The sequence below is a fragment of the Sorex fumeus genome, unplaced genomic scaffold (assembly GCF_029834395.1).
Source record: "Sorex fumeus unplaced genomic scaffold, SorFum_2.1 ptg000086l, whole genome shotgun sequence".
NCBI classification, from domain to species: Eukaryota; Metazoa; Chordata; class Mammalia; order Eulipotyphla; family Soricidae; genus Sorex; species Sorex fumeus.
Genome location: NW_026606143.1, coordinates 26,980,732 through 26,998,797, shown reverse-complemented (window position 1 = coordinate 26,998,797; position 18,066 = coordinate 26,980,732). Strand labels below are relative to the sequence as shown.

The following is an 18,066-nucleotide window of genomic DNA, read 5'->3' as shown; positions in this document are numbered from 1 at the left end:
ATACATCCTGGTTCATGCTGGGATAAAGAGGAAGGTAGGAATGTTAAAACAATAATGCTATGGTCTAAGGCCAGTAACGGGTAATCAGATCCTAGCAAGGTACAGGCTGTTACCTGGGAGATTATTGAAAGAAAATAGGCCCCGCTTGCAATGACTTCATTTATTCCTACCTGCCTTGCTTTCTCCTTTCCATCCTGCTCGCAGGGATCAGGCAAAATAAATATTTTTTTTTCTACATTTATTTCACATAGGGGCCCGGAGAAGCTTTGTGCAGGTGTGAGCGAAAGCTGTGAGTTTCAGGACTGGGACTGGACTCATTGTCATACATTAACCAATCCCAAGTAACTGTATTTTTGTTTGGGGCTACACCCAGTGATGCTCAGGGTTCTGTGCTTTGGGGTCTCTCCTGGTAGGGCTTGGGAAACCATATGGGGTGCTGGGTATCTAGCTGGGGTCAACCATGTGCAAGGCAAGCACCTTAAGCCCTGAGATCTCTCTCTGATCCCCATTTTTATTTTATTTAGGGGGCACACCCAGTGATGCTTAGGGGCTACTTTCTGCTTGCTAAGGATAATGAGGTGCTGGGGGGTCAAGCTGGAGTCTGCTTTTCCTTCTTCCCTACCCTCTCCTGGCCTCTGGAGGGAAAAAAGCCCAGGGCAGGACCTGCCTTCTTGAACTAGCCCATAATTATACACTGCACTGCACCTGCCACCAGGACTTTACAACAACCTCCACAGAGAAAGTAGAGGCTATCAAGAAAATGGAGTTAGGGAGGTGGTTCGATGAGCTAGAGCACACATATTATGTATGTGGGAGCCCCGAGTTTTAGTCCCCAGAACAGCACCGCTAGGTGTGGCCAACACCCTCCCTCAAAAGAGGTTCTCAAATTTTTTGTTTGTTTTGGGGCCACACCTGGTGATGTTCTGGGATTACTTCTAACTCTGCACTCAGGAATCACTCCTGGCTGTGCTCAGGGGACCATATAAGATGCCAGGGCTTGAGCCCAGGTCTGCTGCATGCAATGCAAGCACCTTACCCACTGTACTTTTACTCCAGCCCCAGGGGTTTTCAACTTTTAATACCCTTTCTCTTATAACGTTATTACCCAGACCATTCTTACCAGCTTTCTTGCTCCTGGAAGTGGTCTTGTTTTCTACTTGAAGCCAATTTTCCACTTGGGCACAAGAACATCACCTACCTCTCCCCCCTACCTGTCCCTTAAAAGTTTCTCCATCAATTTTGACCCTCTCCCTCTGACTCTTTCCCTTTATATTTAAGTGCAAGATGCTATTATCCTCAAAGAAGAAGTCAACCCAAAGTTTTGGCATATTAGATAGAAAGGGGAAAGAAATAATGGAAGGGAAGAGGAGAGTAGGGTTAGGATGGAAGGAAGGAAAGAAGGAAAGAGAAAAGCTGGTCTCTCTTGCCCTCTGTAAATCTCTAAATCCCTTTTTATCCAGTTAAGCATCCTGTATATTCTATCTGCTTCCCATCTCAGTCAAGCTTCTAGAAGGCCCTCCACCTACTGCCATTAGCCCCTACTCCCAACATTTCACTGGACCCACCATTGATCTCTTCTGTCTAAATCCAAAGGAGACCTTCTCTTATTGCAAATGAGTTCTCTGCTGCTCTTGAGTCTACTGACATCCCCCCAGTAGGACCTATCTTGCCCTTAGTCTCCTGATCTCCCCGTTGTGATCCTTCCTCTATGGGCTTCTTAAATGTTGTTCCTCGGCATTCTAACCAGGGAAGACTCTGGGATAAAGTAGATGAATTTAACTAGATTTCAGATAGAGACAGGTAGATCTAAGGAATCTTCCAATAGCTTTAACTACTAGTGACTGTCACTGTCACTGTCCTCCCGTTGTTCATCGATTTGCTCGAGCAGGCCCAGTAACGTCTCCATTGGAGACTTTGTTGTTACTGTGTTTGGCATATCGAATACATCACGGGTAGTTTGCCAGGCTCTGCCATGCAGGCGAGATACTCTTGGTAGCTTGCCGGGCTCTCCGAGAGAGTCGGAGGAATCAAACTCGGGTCGGCCATGTTGGCTGCGTGCAAGGCAAATGCCCTACCACTGTGCTATCACTCCAGCCCTATAGATTTTACTCCAGCAGGCCCAGTAACGTCTCCATTGGAGACTTTGTTGTTACTGTGTTTGGCATATCGAATACATCACGGGGAGCTTGCCAGGCTCTGCCGTGCGGGTGAGATACTCTCGGTAGCTTGCCAGGCTCTCCGAGAGGGGTGGAGGAATCGAACTCGGGTCGGCCATGTTGGCTGCGTGCAAGGCAAACGCCCTACCACTTGCTATCACTCCACAAACTGGATAAGATGGTGCAAGGTCCACTGTCTTCTAGACATATCCAGTGGCAGAATTATCCTGAGGCACTGTTGCTAACTAATCATCTTCATCACTTCCTTCACACTCCAGGGATGGACTAGGTTTCACCCACCTCTCCTCCATGCTGCTCTGCCCCAGATCTACATCTCCAGCTCAGTACTTTTTGAGCTCCAGAATGGAACTTTAGAAATGTATATGCTTCCAAATATGCTTCCAACATATATGCCTTCATATATGCTTCCCATTCAGTCCTCAGTATCACCCTCACAAGCTGTTGTCTCCATCTCATCTCAGAGAGGGCACTCATTTATTGGAGCCAGAAGACAGTCTTCCTTACTACTTTCCCACCCTCAGACTCTTACAAACTCTAGGGCCTTTGCCTCCTAACATTTCCCATAGCCATCTAGTTTTCTCCTTCTTCACTGCTGCACCCATCACATTAAACCTTTTCATTTGGGTCAGGGAGATAGTTCAGAGGGCTTAAGCATGTGCTTTGCATGATTGAGGCCTGAGTTTTATCCCTAGCACTGGCTGCCCAGCCCCAGCACTGCCAGGTATAGCCCCAGTAGCTCCTGAGCACTGCATCACCAGGTCCTAGCACTGAACCATCGGGCACAGTATGACAAGGAGTGACCCCCAGGTCCATGAGCACCACTAGGGGGGACCAATAAAAGACTTTTTTGGTTTTGTTTGCAGCCACACCTGGGAGTATTGGGGGGGTTACTCTCAGCAGAGCTAAGGAATTGAACCTAGACCTCCTGTATGCAAAGCATGTGCTCAGTGCACTGAGTTATCACCTCATACCACAGAGACTAGCATTCATCAAAAAGAACAACAACAAGCAGTGTTGGCATGAATATAGCAGAAAAGAGACCCTCATTTACTGCTGATGAGAATGACAACTGGTCCAGCCTTTTGAGAAAACAATATGGATATTCCTTAAAGAACTAGTAATTGAACTTCCACATGACACAACAATTCCACTCCTATGAATATACCTTAAAGATCCAAAAACACAATGCAGAAAGGCCTCTGCACTCCTATGTTCACTGCAGCTCTAGTCACAATAGAGCAATTCTGGAAACAACCCAAGTGCCCAAGAATGGATGAGTGGTTAAAGAAACTATAGTACATCAACACAATGGAATACTACCAGACTGTAAGAAATGATGAAGTCATGCAATTTGCTGCTACATGGATGGATCTGGGGAGTATTATGCTGAGTGAAATGAATTAGAGGGAGAAGTATAGATTAGAATGATCTCATTCGTATGCAGGATATATAGAAACACAGTAGGGGAATAATGGCTAAATAGCTGAAGTGATCCTTAGTAGGAAGTTTGCCACTGTGCAGGGAGTGGATAGGTCAGGGAAGAGAACACTAGGATAATGATAAAGGTAAGAGTAGGGGGCAGAAGAGATGCTGGAAACACTGGTGGAGGGAAGTGGAGACTGGTGAAGGGACTAACATTGTACACCTGGAACATAATCATGAATAACTGTAACTCACAATGATACAATACAAAAATTTTTAATGAGTTCTCTCTCTCTCTGGCCTTAAAAGACCTTATTCACACTCATTTAGATAATGGCAACAGAAATAACTAAATAATAACTAAATGATGACAACTGAAATAACTAAAATAGAAAAGAAAGCATAAAAAACACAAAGCAAAGGACAATTATTATTATCATTATTATTATTATTTTGGTTTGGGGAACACATATGGATGTGTTCAGGGATTACTTCTGGTTCTGAGATTAGGAATCACTCCTGGCAGGGTTCAGGGAACTAACTATACATGATGCCAGGGATCAATCCCAGGTTGGCTGCATGAAAGGCCTTACCCATTCTAATCTCTCTCCAGCCTGGAAAATTATTTTTTAAAAGCTTATATATGTGTGTGTGGGTACATTTATTCACTGTGCAATGGGAAGTGTATTTATCATTGTGATTTTTCAGAGCTCATGTTCCACAGACTTGGGCAGGTGTCTGAGATCCCTTTGAAGTCATATGTGGCTACAGAGCACTTGAAATGGGAGCTTCCAAATAAAGATACATTCCAAGTGTAATATACATAACAGATTTAAACTTTAGTATGAAAAATGCAAACTGCCTCATTAACAATTTTGATATTGGTGGCTTGTTCAAGTGCTATTTGGGATAGATCATGATAAATCCTTTTTAAAATATTTTTTTGTTTAAGACCACACCTGAAAGTGCTCAGGGCTTACACTCTACACTCAGGAATTACTCCTAATAGTGCTTGGGGAGCCATGTGGGGTACCAGGGATTAGAACCTGGGTCAGTCGCATGCAAGGGACCCACTCTGTTGTACTACTGCCAGTTTCACATTTTAAACGTCTCAAGTGTAGCTACTCGGAAAAAATTAATTTTGTTGTATTTCTGTTATTTGGGGATGGAGGAGCACATAGGTGTGAATCCAGGGTCTCATACAGGCAGAGTATGTACTCAACCTCTGAGTTCTATAGCCAGCCTTAGGTTACCTTGTATTTCTACTGGACAACAGTGCACTGGCATGTGCCACTCACAACAGAAGCTTAAGATCTACTCAAAAATAGACTGAGTGGGGCTGTAGAAATAGCACAGAGGGTAGGGCACTTGCCTTGAAAGCTGCCGACCCAGGATCAATCCCTGGCATCCCATATGGGCCCACGAATGCTGCCAACAGTAATTCCTGAGCACAGAGCCAAGAGTATTAACTGACTAGCACCGGGTGTGACCCAAGAACAGACAAACAAACAAAAAATAGATTGATATTTCCATGTCCAAAATGGTTTGGGATTAGAAAGTTGCTTCCTACCACCCCTCCCCGCCCACATAAGTGCAGAGACCTGTCTTAACTGGGGGATCAGGGTAATAAAGATCTCAATATCCCTGCTGGGAGGTACTTCTGCTCAATGGGAAAAATATAGCTTAAAAGATGTAGAAAGTTCAACATATTAAAGTCAAATTACAGGGAAAAAAACCCTCTTTGGGTGTTTCAGCATCCTTGTCTGCTTCCACATACCAACTACAGCCTTCTGTTCAATGGAAATAATCTTCAAGGGAGGGGACTATATTTCACTTCTTTTATTTCTCTCCATAACACCTGTATGTTGCTGTACATGGGAGTCGCTAACCAGCTATGTAACTATGGATCCTGTTGGTAGGGAACTGAGTTTTCTCCCAGTTGCCTTCCAGAGCTCTGTATCACTGAGTATTTTAAACATCCCTTCCTGCCTGTATGTGGTCACATGGATCCTTTTCATTTCTATGCTCTCAAACACCAAAAACCCTTCTCACACGCCAAAATAAAGTCCTTTTATGTGTCCTGTAGATTTATTTCTTCTATAAGAAGTTTAGCATTAGGCAAATGGGGAATTGGAAATGAAGTGAAAGAAGTTAAAAGAATGGAAAAAGCTAATTTATTGATTCCCTGATCAATATGCCCAATGGTTAACAATCTGCAAGAAAATGGATGCATTTGTACTGAGATCAGCAAGCAAGAAGAGGTCTAATAATAATCTTGGGCAGGATTCCAGATGACCACAGTTAAATGCCCTAGGAAGCTCGAGTTTGTTTATTATCACCAGCACAGCACATTAAGTGTCATGCTTTAAAATCTATGCTGCTCTGAGGCACGAAAGAGGTAGTAAGACTAGTAAATGAAGTCATTGATGTCTCAGAGAATCCAGTCATCTTTCTAAACACTAGACTGTGCACGTCCTACCTCCCAACTGACATAATGCACCTTCTGCAAGACAGCAGTCATTTGGCATGGCTCCACTTTGAAGAAAAGCCCGAAATGAAATCCTGCTAACGTGGCATATCGAACCAGCCTTTTTTTTATTTCTAAGGCCTTCTCGGTGGATTCATAGTACATCTATCTCCATGAAACTGACTATAGCATGCTAGAATTACAACTGCCTCTGACAGGAGAAAGCATACTCCTAGGAGAACTTGACCAAGGTCATGAACCAAATCCAGAAGCAGCCTGCTCTCAGGACAGCTGGGCCTTGTGGAAAAGGATTTATATGGGCACCTGCTAGGCCCAGAGAATTTGTTTAGGCACAATCTGGAGGGGAAGGTATGAGGACACCGCCCTTGCCCATACCAGAGGGAATTCTGATCCCTCTGGAATTGGGTTTCCCTTCATAGCACATTGCCCAAGGTCATTTGATTTCTCTTGTATCAAGTTTAAGAGAGAAAACAACAAAGTATAGAAAACAAGGCAAGCATCAAGAGTGAATATTTAAAGGTGGAGAGAAGAGTTGCCAGCAACATCTCAGACCCCAGCACCATGGTCAGGTAGTAAGAGCAATAAGCATACACTTCTCAGCAAGGAGCTCTATCATTCAACTTAGGTAACTTGGTGATTCTTTTAATTCCATTTTCTTTTGCACACCCAAATATTGCTCAGGAGGCTGGGGGCCTCTCCTAGCAGTTCTTGACCACCTCGGCCAGCAGTTCAGTATGAGAGTCTGAGTTGTAGTGCTGATCAAACCCTGCAGTACTAGGGATTTCCTGGGCCACCCCAGCAGTACTTGGGGGTCCTTCAAAGTCACATATAGTGCCAGGGATTGAACCAGGGTTGGCTGCATGTAAGGCATGTACTATCTCTCTAGCCACTCTTCTCATTTCTTTTGGGAAGGCACACCCGCTCTGTGCTCAGGGACCATATGTAGTGCCAAGATTTGAACCAGAGTTGTGCACATAGGCACATGTTAGTCAAGTGTACTCTCTCTCCAGACCTCTCATTTATTAACTGATGTTATTTAATTCTACTCAATACTTCCTTTTGATATATTTTCTTCCAGTGGAAAATAAAGCAGGTAGAAAAACTATAAGTATACTTTTCACAGATCCCCCCCACCCCAATTCCATTGCATCCATAATATCTTTTGCTTTCAAGGGCGTGAATAGAGATTGCCCTAAAGTCCTATTTATTGAGCTAGAAAGATAGTATGGGGGTTAAGGCCTTGCATTTGGCGGACCCTGGCACCACAAGTGTTCCCCCAAGCACCATCAATTGTGACCCTGAGTATAGCAAGGTGTATCCTCAAACCCCACTCCAAATAAAATAAAATTCTATTCATTTAGCTAGGCCAGCTTCCCTCTTCATTTCTTAAAAGGCCCTGGAACACTCTGTAACCAAGAGCAGAGAAACCATATAGACAAGACTGATTTCGATTCAAACCTCCCTCTGGTAAACTTTGCCTTACTCTCAGGAGCTCACCACTCTCTCCTTTCTGCCCTCTGCACCTGTATGTAAACCATTCATGGGTCAGACCCTTTGAGAATATCTAGACCAAAAAGTACTTGAGAGCACAAAGCTCACGTAGTAGGTGCCCAGTTGATGTGAGCTAAGCTAAACCCACCCCACTAGACAACCTATATTGGCATGAACAAAGACAGATGTGGATGCAGGAGGAGAGCACACACCTTCTCAAGTGCCTTGCTAAAGAGAGAGCACAGTGCATTATGAAAAGGACACTTTCCACAATTGATGAGACTTCAACCAAACTGTATTGACAATGGCCTTCTGGCACATAAATTCACATTCAAATATTTGCAGAAAGATTTATTGCCCTTTATCTTATTCATGGACATCTAGAAAGTTCCTTTTCCCAGTCTCATGTAACAGAGCAAGTTTGGAAAGCCAGTATGTGTCTCAGCTAAAGAGAACCACTTGAGTAATTACAACTTTTTTAAATGATGTCTTGTCATTGAGTCCTACTTCTTATAAATTGAATCCAAGCTTGATAACTACTGAGGAAAGGGGTCTTTCCTCTGAAGGGTAATCTCAGGGCTTTTAGGCCCTTTCCAAAGTAAACCCAGCAGCCACACCTACTGCTGATGGCAGCATCCGTGCCAATCACCCCCACCCCCAGTATGTGATTTGGAGAGATGTGCTTGAGTGCTGACAGAAGCAAATAATTTATATAATTTCAAATATGAGGATAGTAATGGAGCTAAAGAGGAACTGAAATTACTAAAATCTCAACAGGGTTGTTAACCTATTATTTTTCCTTGCCACTTCTCTCTTCAACAAACTGTTATTGAGTAGTGAACATGTGCCTTAAAGTAAAATCATTTGGAAAGAAAAAGTGGCGCCAAACTACAAATCTAAATTTAGAATATGGGCCTTCAGCGATCAAAGATTTCTGATAAAAGAGAAGGTGCTTCAAAAAATGTACTGGTGGTTTCTAAATTGGTTGCAGCCCTATTTTAACAGAGCCAACTTTCGATAGACATAATAATGGACAATGATAATTTTTTATCAAAATGAGATCAAAGCGATAATTTTAACAGTTCAACTTTTGTATACTCTACACACACATATACATACACACCACACCAGAACCACCAAAAAGTTGAGAAGGGAATGTAATACACATACAAAGCATTATAATGGGATGATTCCCCACTTTGTAGGTATGTAGAGCTGTGGGTAAAAATCCCAGCACTGCCCCTTTAAAGCAATGTGGTCTTGATAATGTCCTGTTCCCTCTTTGAAACTCAGTTTCCATGTTTCTACAACAGATCAGGAAGAGGTATTACCTTGCCAACTTTGAAGGGTTCTCATGGGTTGCTGGAGGGCAAACTGTCACAACAGAAAATGGAAAATGTCTGAGCTTCCTTCCTGCCCTTGATTTTCTCTGCTCATACACCAAGGGAGAAGCAGCTCTATAGCCGAATAGATAAAAGTCAAAAAGGGAAGGAAAAGAAATACACATTGGCAATTGAAATGGAACCAAGGATACAAGACTGGAACCCAGTGCTGCCTCTTCCCCTGCTCTTTCATGTCATTGAGGAAAGCATGAGATGCGAATTTGAGCACTGAGTTTAACAGGTATATGGAGAGCTCTTGCAACAAGATGTTAATGGTCACTTTTTCAGTGTTGAATTTGAGTTGTGGGTAGCTGAAAGGAATCCCTTCAGAAGCAAACTTATTGGAATGGTTTGTAACCTAAGGAAATGGAATAGACATATACAATGTGTAGGTTATTTATTAAGTGGCTTAAGTACTGGAGAGCAGTTGATATTAAAGCAGTTTATGTTAAACTATCTTAAGAAATTGTATTTAAGAAAATACAGAAACAGCAAAGCCCACAGTGCTCTAATATAACTTCCTTTGTTTTCATATTATAGGAAGTTGCCTTTAAACCCTTATTAATCCTTTTTACAATGAAAACATAAAGTGATTTGATGTGAGCCCCTGGGTTTTGGGGTGGGGTTTCCGGGGGTGGGGGAGGCAGGAAGTCACATACAACACTACATCACAAGATCCTTTAAAAAAAAAAACCACCTTGCCAGGGTCAAACTCCACAACCAATCAAAACATTGCACCTTTTAACTTGGCTGAAATCGCTAGAGATAGGATGGTTTTAACTTGCGTGTCTTTTTGATCAGAGGGTTCAAAGAGAGATCTCCCCAAGTTCCGCAGGACTCCAGACCACTGAAAACCTAGCACCCAATTGGTATATTTGATTTCTTGCGGATACACAACGAAGTGGCCGATAACAATCCTCCACCTCTTAAGGAACCATATACCAGTGATAAAGAAACTCATCCCATTTGGGATGCCGGTTACTGAGATGGAGTGCCGTCCCCACACTTGCCATTTTATTAAGGGCATGCAGTCCCTTTCTAAATAAAACGTAGCCTCCCCGGTCCCCGCTGCATACCAGAAGAGAAACCCTGCCAGCACGCTCCGCAAACTGACAACTCATTTCAAATGCACATTATTTCTACATGCACCACCGAGAGACTCCTTTACTTATTTATTTTGAGAATTTCAAAAGAATTAGGAAGTTCTGCTCCCCTCTTCTATCCGTTCCCCCCACCCCAAATCGGCATCGGGCGCAATATTTAGTAAAATGCCTCAGCTAGAATATAGAAGTTAATCAAGGGAACGGTCCCGATAATTGCCTTGAGAATGCCATTTTCCCAATTGTTCCGTAGAATCATCTTTAGATCAGAATACACCGAAACAGTCCAAAAGCCATCCCCTCCTCCCAAGGTACAAAAAAACACAGTGCAGCCCGTCTCCGACCCAGCCAATACAATAATGCTTTGTAAGCTGAGAGCGCCCGGTAAAGCAGCTAAGTATAAACAGCTGAGGAGGATTAGGCAGTAGCTCCTTTCTCATTTACATGAAAATTCTCTTAGCAGCGCTTTCCACTGGCTGCAGGCACAGAAGGAACTCTTTTGTGCTATAACCACGCATACATTTGCATCCTTTGTCTTTACTTACCAGTCGAGGCTGTGGGCATGTGTGCTCTATTTCCTCCATGGTTTCTGAGGGAGGCTCATTGGAAAGGGATTTTGGGATACCTGTTTCTGACTCAGCATCAGTGGTAAGTACTGGCATGGCCAGTGACTGCTCCCTCCAGCTCTACACCCTCTGTCAGTCTCCTCCCAGGAAGAGAGTGTTCTTTGTCACGTATTTTTTTCTTCCCCAGCCATCCCCCCCGCCGCGCCCCTTCTACGTCCCTTCTTTTTTTGTCTTCCCTTGGGAAAGTAGAGAGGCTACCCCCTACCCCCTCCCCTTTTCTACTCGGAGGAGCCAAGAGGCGAGGCCTCAGTTTATCACTATAACAACCAGACAGCACTGGGCGGCGGGTGCGGGATACAGTACCTCATTTGCATGGAGCACGCTGGTTGGCTACTGTCATCATAGTACCACTCCACCGGGGAGCAGCCGGGCCCGATTGGTTGGCCGGACGTACCCACGGGACAGAGAACTTGGTGCTTTTGTTTCTTCTATTTAATTCAGTTGCGACACTCTCGGTTCGTTCTTGGGCAAGGGACCCAAGCTGCAGTACCCAGATAAGCTAAAACCGTTTCCTGAGGGGCCTAGGACGCCTCCAGAAGGAACATAGCAGACCTCCAACTAATTTAATTTTTTAAAGGTCCTTGTCCCTGCTAGGAGTGTTTGATGTGCTGTAGGCAGAATACTTGCCAAATAGGAGGCACCCTGAAGACAGATCTACTTTTGAGTCCAAACTCTGCGCCCACAGCTGCCAGTTGGCCTCCGAGGGCCTCTGTGCGTTTCTTGTGGGCATTGTGTGATCTACCCCTTAGCTACAGCCCAGCACTTATATATCCCCTGAGGCCTGGGTAGCCCGGGACCTTCCTGCCAGGAGGATCCTTGGAGGAAGTTGACTTTGACAACCTGTTTCCCACCTTTGCTGGCCCTCACCTCCCTCAAACCTGAATTCCTTCACACTTTCACACTTGTTTTCTTAATCAACCACCCCAGTCGAGGTTTTCCTCCAAGAAGACTTGCTGTTTGCCCTTCAAGACACGATTCTGCATGAGTACCTTTCCACCTGTACTCCCGTTTTATTAGTCCTAGGTCTTATTTTCCTGTTCATGGCAAAGAATGGTTCCAGATGGGGTGGTAAAGGTGATGTGCCTTCATGTCAAAATCACTCAGGAATATACCCCATTTTAAGAGAAGCAGCCTGAAGACAAACTCAAAGGGAACACTTACAAGAATTTATGTTCCAATGAAAGAAGAGACTTGTTTGGATTGGGCACTGCCTGCATTAATGGGATAGGGTGGGGTAGAGAGCTAACAGGCCTAGACCCCTGAGGTGCTGAGAGAAAGAGCAGGTTGGTCTGGAGATCAAACCGAGGATCTCATGTAAGTCACGTTCCCAGCCATGAAATAATAGGCTTCCAAGAACAGTAAAAGTCATGGTAACTGCAAGCACTTATTAAGTACAGACACAGCATTGAGAATCTTTAAGAACCCAATGAGGTCAAACATTATTATGCCCATTTTACAGGTGAGGAAACTGCAATGTAGTCAGTGCTCAGAGTCTGAGAGCTCATCTGCAGTGCAGCTGGGTTTGAAGGACTGTGAGGGCAGAGGGGATGCAGGGCAGGGACACAGCAGGTGAACTGGTGAGCAGTGTAGAAGTGGAGAAAGCACCTCGGTAGGAGTCCTCTTAAGTAAGCCAAGTCCCTGATTTCATCCATAGCAATCATATTTCATCCACTGTAGTGGTTTTTTCATCCAAATGTTCCCCACATTAACAGCAATACCAACAGCACCTGAGTATCTATTAAAAGGAAAATAATTGGCCCTTCAAGACCTGATTCAGTAGACCTGTAATAGAATTAGGATTTGCATATATATTTTTGTTTGTTTGTTAAACCACATCCAACAGTGCTCAGGGCTACTCCTACCTCTGTGCTTAGGGATCATTTCTGATTGGCCTCGGGGACCATATGGAATGCCACGATGGAACCTGGGTCATGTGCATGCAAGGCAAATGGGCTACTTGCAGTACTATCTGTCCACACTCTCCTGGAATTTGCTTGTTTTGGCTTTGCATCACATACAGAAATACTTAGGACTTATCCCTAGCTTTACACTCTGGAATTACTATTGGTGGTGCTTGGAGGACCATATCAGACACCAATGATCAAACCATGTGCAAGACAAACCCAATGTACTATAGCTCAAGTCCCAAGGAATTTGCATTTCTAACAAGGTCTAGGTGATGCTGATGTTGCCAAGTCTGGGAACAATACTTTGAGAAGCAACGGATGGAAAAAACTTCTTGCATTACCCCCTCACATAATTTTAAGGTACTTTGTAAATTAGAATGTACTTTATGCCAAAAGAGAAACTTGAATTCTATTTAAAACCATCACAAAAATTAACTCAAAAATAGATGAAAGGCTTAGATAACATCCCAAATCATAAATACATAGAAGAAAATTTAGGTAATACACTCTAGGACCTTCACATCAGAAATAAATTTGAAGACTCTAATAGCAAGGAAAAGAAGAGTAAGAATAATCAAATAGGGCTATATAAAACTAAAAGGCCTCACAGGGCCATGGAGATAGCTCTGTGGGCTGGAGCACAGGATTTGAGTATAGGTGACTTGGGTTTGATCCCCACCCAGCACTGCATGGTCCCCTGAGCACCACGTGACAGAACATGACTGGGAGTGAGCCCTATAAAAATATTTTGAATGGCCAAAACACATGAATAGATACTTTTCCAAAAAGTCCTATAGATGGTCCACAGATATTTAAAAGTGTTCACTATCACTTATTTTAGGGTAATGCAAACCAAAACCACAATGAAATCTGACCTCTCACCCAGTGAGAACGGCTATACCAAGGAGATCAGGGTAGAGTTCAGTGATAGAGCACTGACCTTGCAAGTGGAAGGTCTTGGATCCAATCCCTGGCACAATAAAAAATAGAATAGAAAAAAAGAAGAAAGAAGAAAAGAAAGCCTTGTATAAAAAGATTGGAAATAGGTGTTGGTGAGGATGTGGAGGATATAAATTGGTGTGATTTTTATGAAAAATGTTAGAGTATTCCTTAACAAATAAAAATGAGGGAACTGGGAGGTAGCTCAACAGACTGAGTACATGCTTTGCTGCAGGAGGCCTGGTTCGATCCCCAACACCACATGGTCCCTTGGACACTTCTGGCAACAGCACCCAAGCACAGTACTGGAAGACCCTGAGCACTGTTGGGTATAGCTGCCAAACCCAAAAATATTAATAATAAAAATGAGATCAGGGACATGACTTGGCACTTGAGCACACATCTCACAATCAGTTTGATTCCACATACCAAAAGAATTAATATTTTTTAAATTAAAAAGTGGAAATCCCATGACCCAGCAGTACCACTCTGGGCATTATTCACAATAGCCAACGCATGGATTCAAGTGCCCATATACACATAACTAAATAAAGAGTCTGAGGTCTATACGTTCAATTGAATACTATTCTACCATTTAAAAAAGACGAAGTTGTACCTTTTAGGATAAAATTGATAGCATTAGAAGTGATCAAAATGGACACATGCTCCTTCTTCCTTTCTTCATCCTCCCCAGCCTGTGAAACCAAGAATCTATCTTTCCTTCAGATGGGCACCTTCATTGTGTCGTCCACATCAGACCCTTAGCTATCCGGGGCACATTTGTGCTAAATCCAACTGACAAAAAACTCAGTCTAAGTCTTTGAATATCACAAGTTAAACTGCCTTGAGCCTTAGCTCCATAACTAATGTCATTCCCACTAACCCTATTCCAGTTTTCTCTTGGTTTCCTCCCCCTCCCCATGACCTAGCTATTGAATTTCAGCATGTCTCACAGTCCTAATGACAGAAATAGGCTCTTTCAGACACTGTGCTGAGAGGGATACCTACCAGCCCTACCCACTGGCATCACTGATGCCAGTAGGTAGAGCTCTGAAGTCTCAACTGCTATTATAACATGATTTGGGGGCTTCTAATACTTGAAAGAGTTATTTTAACATTGAGACTTCAAAAGGTTAAGATGATTATCTGAGAATGACCAGTTAGTTTCACACCACTGAACGAAATATTCCATATGCTTCTAGAGGTTATGTCAAGGGGAACGGGAACATTCTAAAGGGATGGCAGATGGAAGTTTATTGGGATGATGGAGTTGTTGTTCTGCATCCTCATTACGGAAATGGTTACACAAATCTATATATGTGTTAACATCATTAAAAACCCCACAGAGGACATTTGTAAGTACATGCTAATAGCCTTCAAAACATTCATACCCTTTGGCCCAGGCATTTCACTTGGGAATTTATCTCTCAAAGAAATAATCAAGGGAGGCTTGCTCTTCAATTCCTCATTTTCCCTTGAAAGCATTCCTTGCTTGCTCGTTTCTGTTTCTGTGTTTTCTTATTTACACTCTGGAGAAGCCTTTGTTGTCGCTTGAACACATACTTCTCTTTCTCTCCCCTCACATCGTTCTAAATAAGTTTCTATAAAACTACATTATTAAGGGGCTGGAGTCATAGTACAGACGGTAAGGCATTTGCCTTGTATGTACCAACCCAAGTCAGGAACTACTCCTGAATGCAGAGCCAGGAGTAATCCCTGAGTACCACTGGGTGTACCCCAACCCCCAAATTAAAAATACCTTATTTCACTATCACTGTATCACTGTCATCCTGTTGTTCATCGATTTGCTTAAGCGGGTACCAGTAACATCTGCGTTTGTCCCAGCCCTGAGATTTTAGCAGCCTCTCCTTACTCATCCATCCCAACGATGCCATATTGGAGGCTCTTTCAGGATCAGGGGAATGAGACCCATTATTGTTACTATTTTCAGCATATTGAATACACCACAGGGAGCTTGTCAGGCTCTGCCATGCGGGCAGGATACTCTCAGTAGTTTGAGGATTTTCTGAGAGGGACAAAGCTAGACTATAAGAGGTCACATGGCTGCAAATGCGTCATGCACTTGCAGGAACTTTGTTTCATAGTCTCTGGATCTTGGCTGTTGATGGGATTACATGGCGCCGGGGCAATTTGTGGGTGTGACTGCAAAGCTACTGGAAAATGGAGGATCTGGGTGGAGGGGGCCCAGTCCCTATCTGAGCAGTCTTGGAGATCTCTGCTCCAGGTCCCGCACACCTAGGTTCCTCTGCCGGTTCCTTCATGCGTGAGGCTCCTCCGAGCATGTAGAGAGTGGCCTTGAGCATGGCTGCATCTGGGTTCAAGAGATCTTCAGCTGCCAGGGCTCTGTTTGGGGTGGGGAGGGAAACTCAGCTCGCTCCCCTCCGAGGGGCCCCGGTGAAGACAGCCTGGCGTGAGGGCAGGACACTCTGCATTGCTGTCTTCTGGGAGCTTTGTTTTATAGTCTCTGGATCTTGGCCGTTGATGGGATTACATGGCTGCGGGGGGGGGGGGGGGGGAAGTATGTAATCCCTATTTCACTATAAAAAGAAATAATCAGGGAAGTATACAAATATGCTTAATGCATTTTGTTTGTTTTTTTGCTTTTTGGGCTACACCGGGTGATATTCAGGGCTTACTCCTGGTTCTGCACTCAGGAATTACTCCGGGTGGTGCTCAGGGGACCATATGTGATGCTGGGGAGCAAACCGGGTTAGCCACATGCAAGGCAAGCTCCTTACCTGCTTTATTGTCACTCCAGCTCAAGTAGACTTTTTAAAAATTGTTATTGAGGGGCTGGAGAGATAGCACAGCAGGTAGGGCGTTTGCCTTGCACATGGCCAACCCAGGTTCGATTCCCAGCTTCCCATATGGTCCCCTGAGCACCGCCAGGAGTAACTCCTGAGTGCAGAGCCAGGAGGAATCCCTGTGCATTGCCGGGTGTGACCCAAAAAGCAAAATAAATAAATAAATAAATTAATTAATTAAATAAAAAAATTGTTATTGAGTTTTTAAAAGACAAAAAGGGAGCTATGATTTAGGACAAGAGGAGGAGTGGTAAAAATAAACCACATCCATATAATATAGCGTTTTGCATTTATATAATATAGTGCTTTATGTTCATTTCTTAAAGAAATTCTAATGCTATGGAAATATGTTATCATTGTGATAAAAAAAAGCAGGACCCTAGAGTAACCTAGATATGTAATCGGTACATAACTAGGAAAAAGTACTAGAAGGAAATACTCTGAGATATTAACAGTGACATTTTTATACTGTGGGTTTGTGGAATATTTTTGTTTTTTAATTTTTTGCTATCTATACAAGTATTGAGTGGGAAATACTCTTTTTTACATATTTTTAATTTTAGAATCACAAGTTATTTTCTTTTTTTGATTTTTTAATTAAAATACCATGATTTACAGTTATTCATAGTTTAGTTTTAGACATACAATGTTCCAGCACAAATCTTACCACCATTAGTTACTCTCCTCCTATATTTCCAGGTTCCTTCTCATACCCCCACCCCCAACCCCAGCCTGCCCTCTTGACAAGTTTGGTTGTCAAAGGTTGAGTCTCATAATTTCAGTGTTGACTCTGGTTTCACCACCAATGTACCTGAATCCCCTATATCCCTGTCTTGCATTGCTTCTCATCTGTCTCTTCCCCCTCTCTTTTTCACTCTATTTCTTTCCTTATCATCTCTATACTTTAGGGCTATGGTAATCTATACATCCCCCTTTTAAACCATCACATTCCCCCATTCTGTTATCCTAAATGCCACATATAAGTGATATTATTCTTTATGCATCCTTCTTCTGACTTCATTTAATATGATTCTTCCAGTTCCATACATGTTGCTCTGAATTGCTAGATCCCATCATTCTTTTCAGCTGTGTAGTATTCCATTGTGTATATATACCACATCTTAATGATCCATTTCTCTTTCATTGGACATAGAGTGTTAACATTTATGGTTTTGCTGAACACAGTCACCACATCTCACCACCATCATTGTGTCAAGACCTTCCACCAATATTATTGTGTTATTTCTAGTTCACTTTATTTCCCCCCTTGCCAATCTAATTCCCAGACACTAAGTCATCTCAGTTTTGTAATCCAAGATCAAGGGTTTAACAGGGTTCAATACAGTCTATTCCTTTGTTTTACCTCTCTATAGACCACAAATGAGTGAAGACATCTGATATTTGTCTTACTCCCTCTGACTTAATTTGTTTAACAGCATTATGCTCTCCAGTTCCACCAAAATTGCACAATTTCATATTTTTCTTATAGTATTTCATTGTGAATGTAAACCACATCTTATTTTCCTCCCAACACTCCAGTCTCCACCCCCAGCCTCCCTCTATGGCACTTTCCTTCTTGCTCTCTCTCCTTTTCTTTTTGTGCATTATGGTTTGCAATAAGGTGCTAAGAGGTCATGGTGTTTGTTCAAGGCATTCAGTATTTTTATTGGATGGAAAGGTTGGAGTAGCTTTTCAATTGGGTGGCAGCT

The 18,066-nt window shown here is 43.1% G+C and overlaps 1 protein-coding gene across 5 annotated transcripts in view; it reads right to left on the bottom strand.

Annotated features, from left to right (window-relative positions):
• PCYT1B (phosphate cytidylyltransferase 1B, choline) overlaps window positions 1–18,066 on the bottom strand; it is a 134,515-nt gene that overhangs the window by 81,475 nt on the left and 34,974 nt on the right. The window contains exon 1 of one of the 5 annotated variants that reach the window (XM_056131223.1): window positions 10,606–10,845. The exons of 2 other annotated variants lie outside the window; for them this stretch is intronic. In XM_056131223.1, the coding sequence (XP_055987198.1) occupies window positions 10,606–10,722 (117 nt within the window). In that variant the 5' untranslated portion in view covers window positions 10,723–10,845. Of the gene's footprint in view, window positions 1–10,605; window positions 10,846–18,066 lie in introns of those variants that run through there. 2 more of the 5 variants (XM_056131224.1, XM_056131220.1) reach the window with 2 other exon arrangements.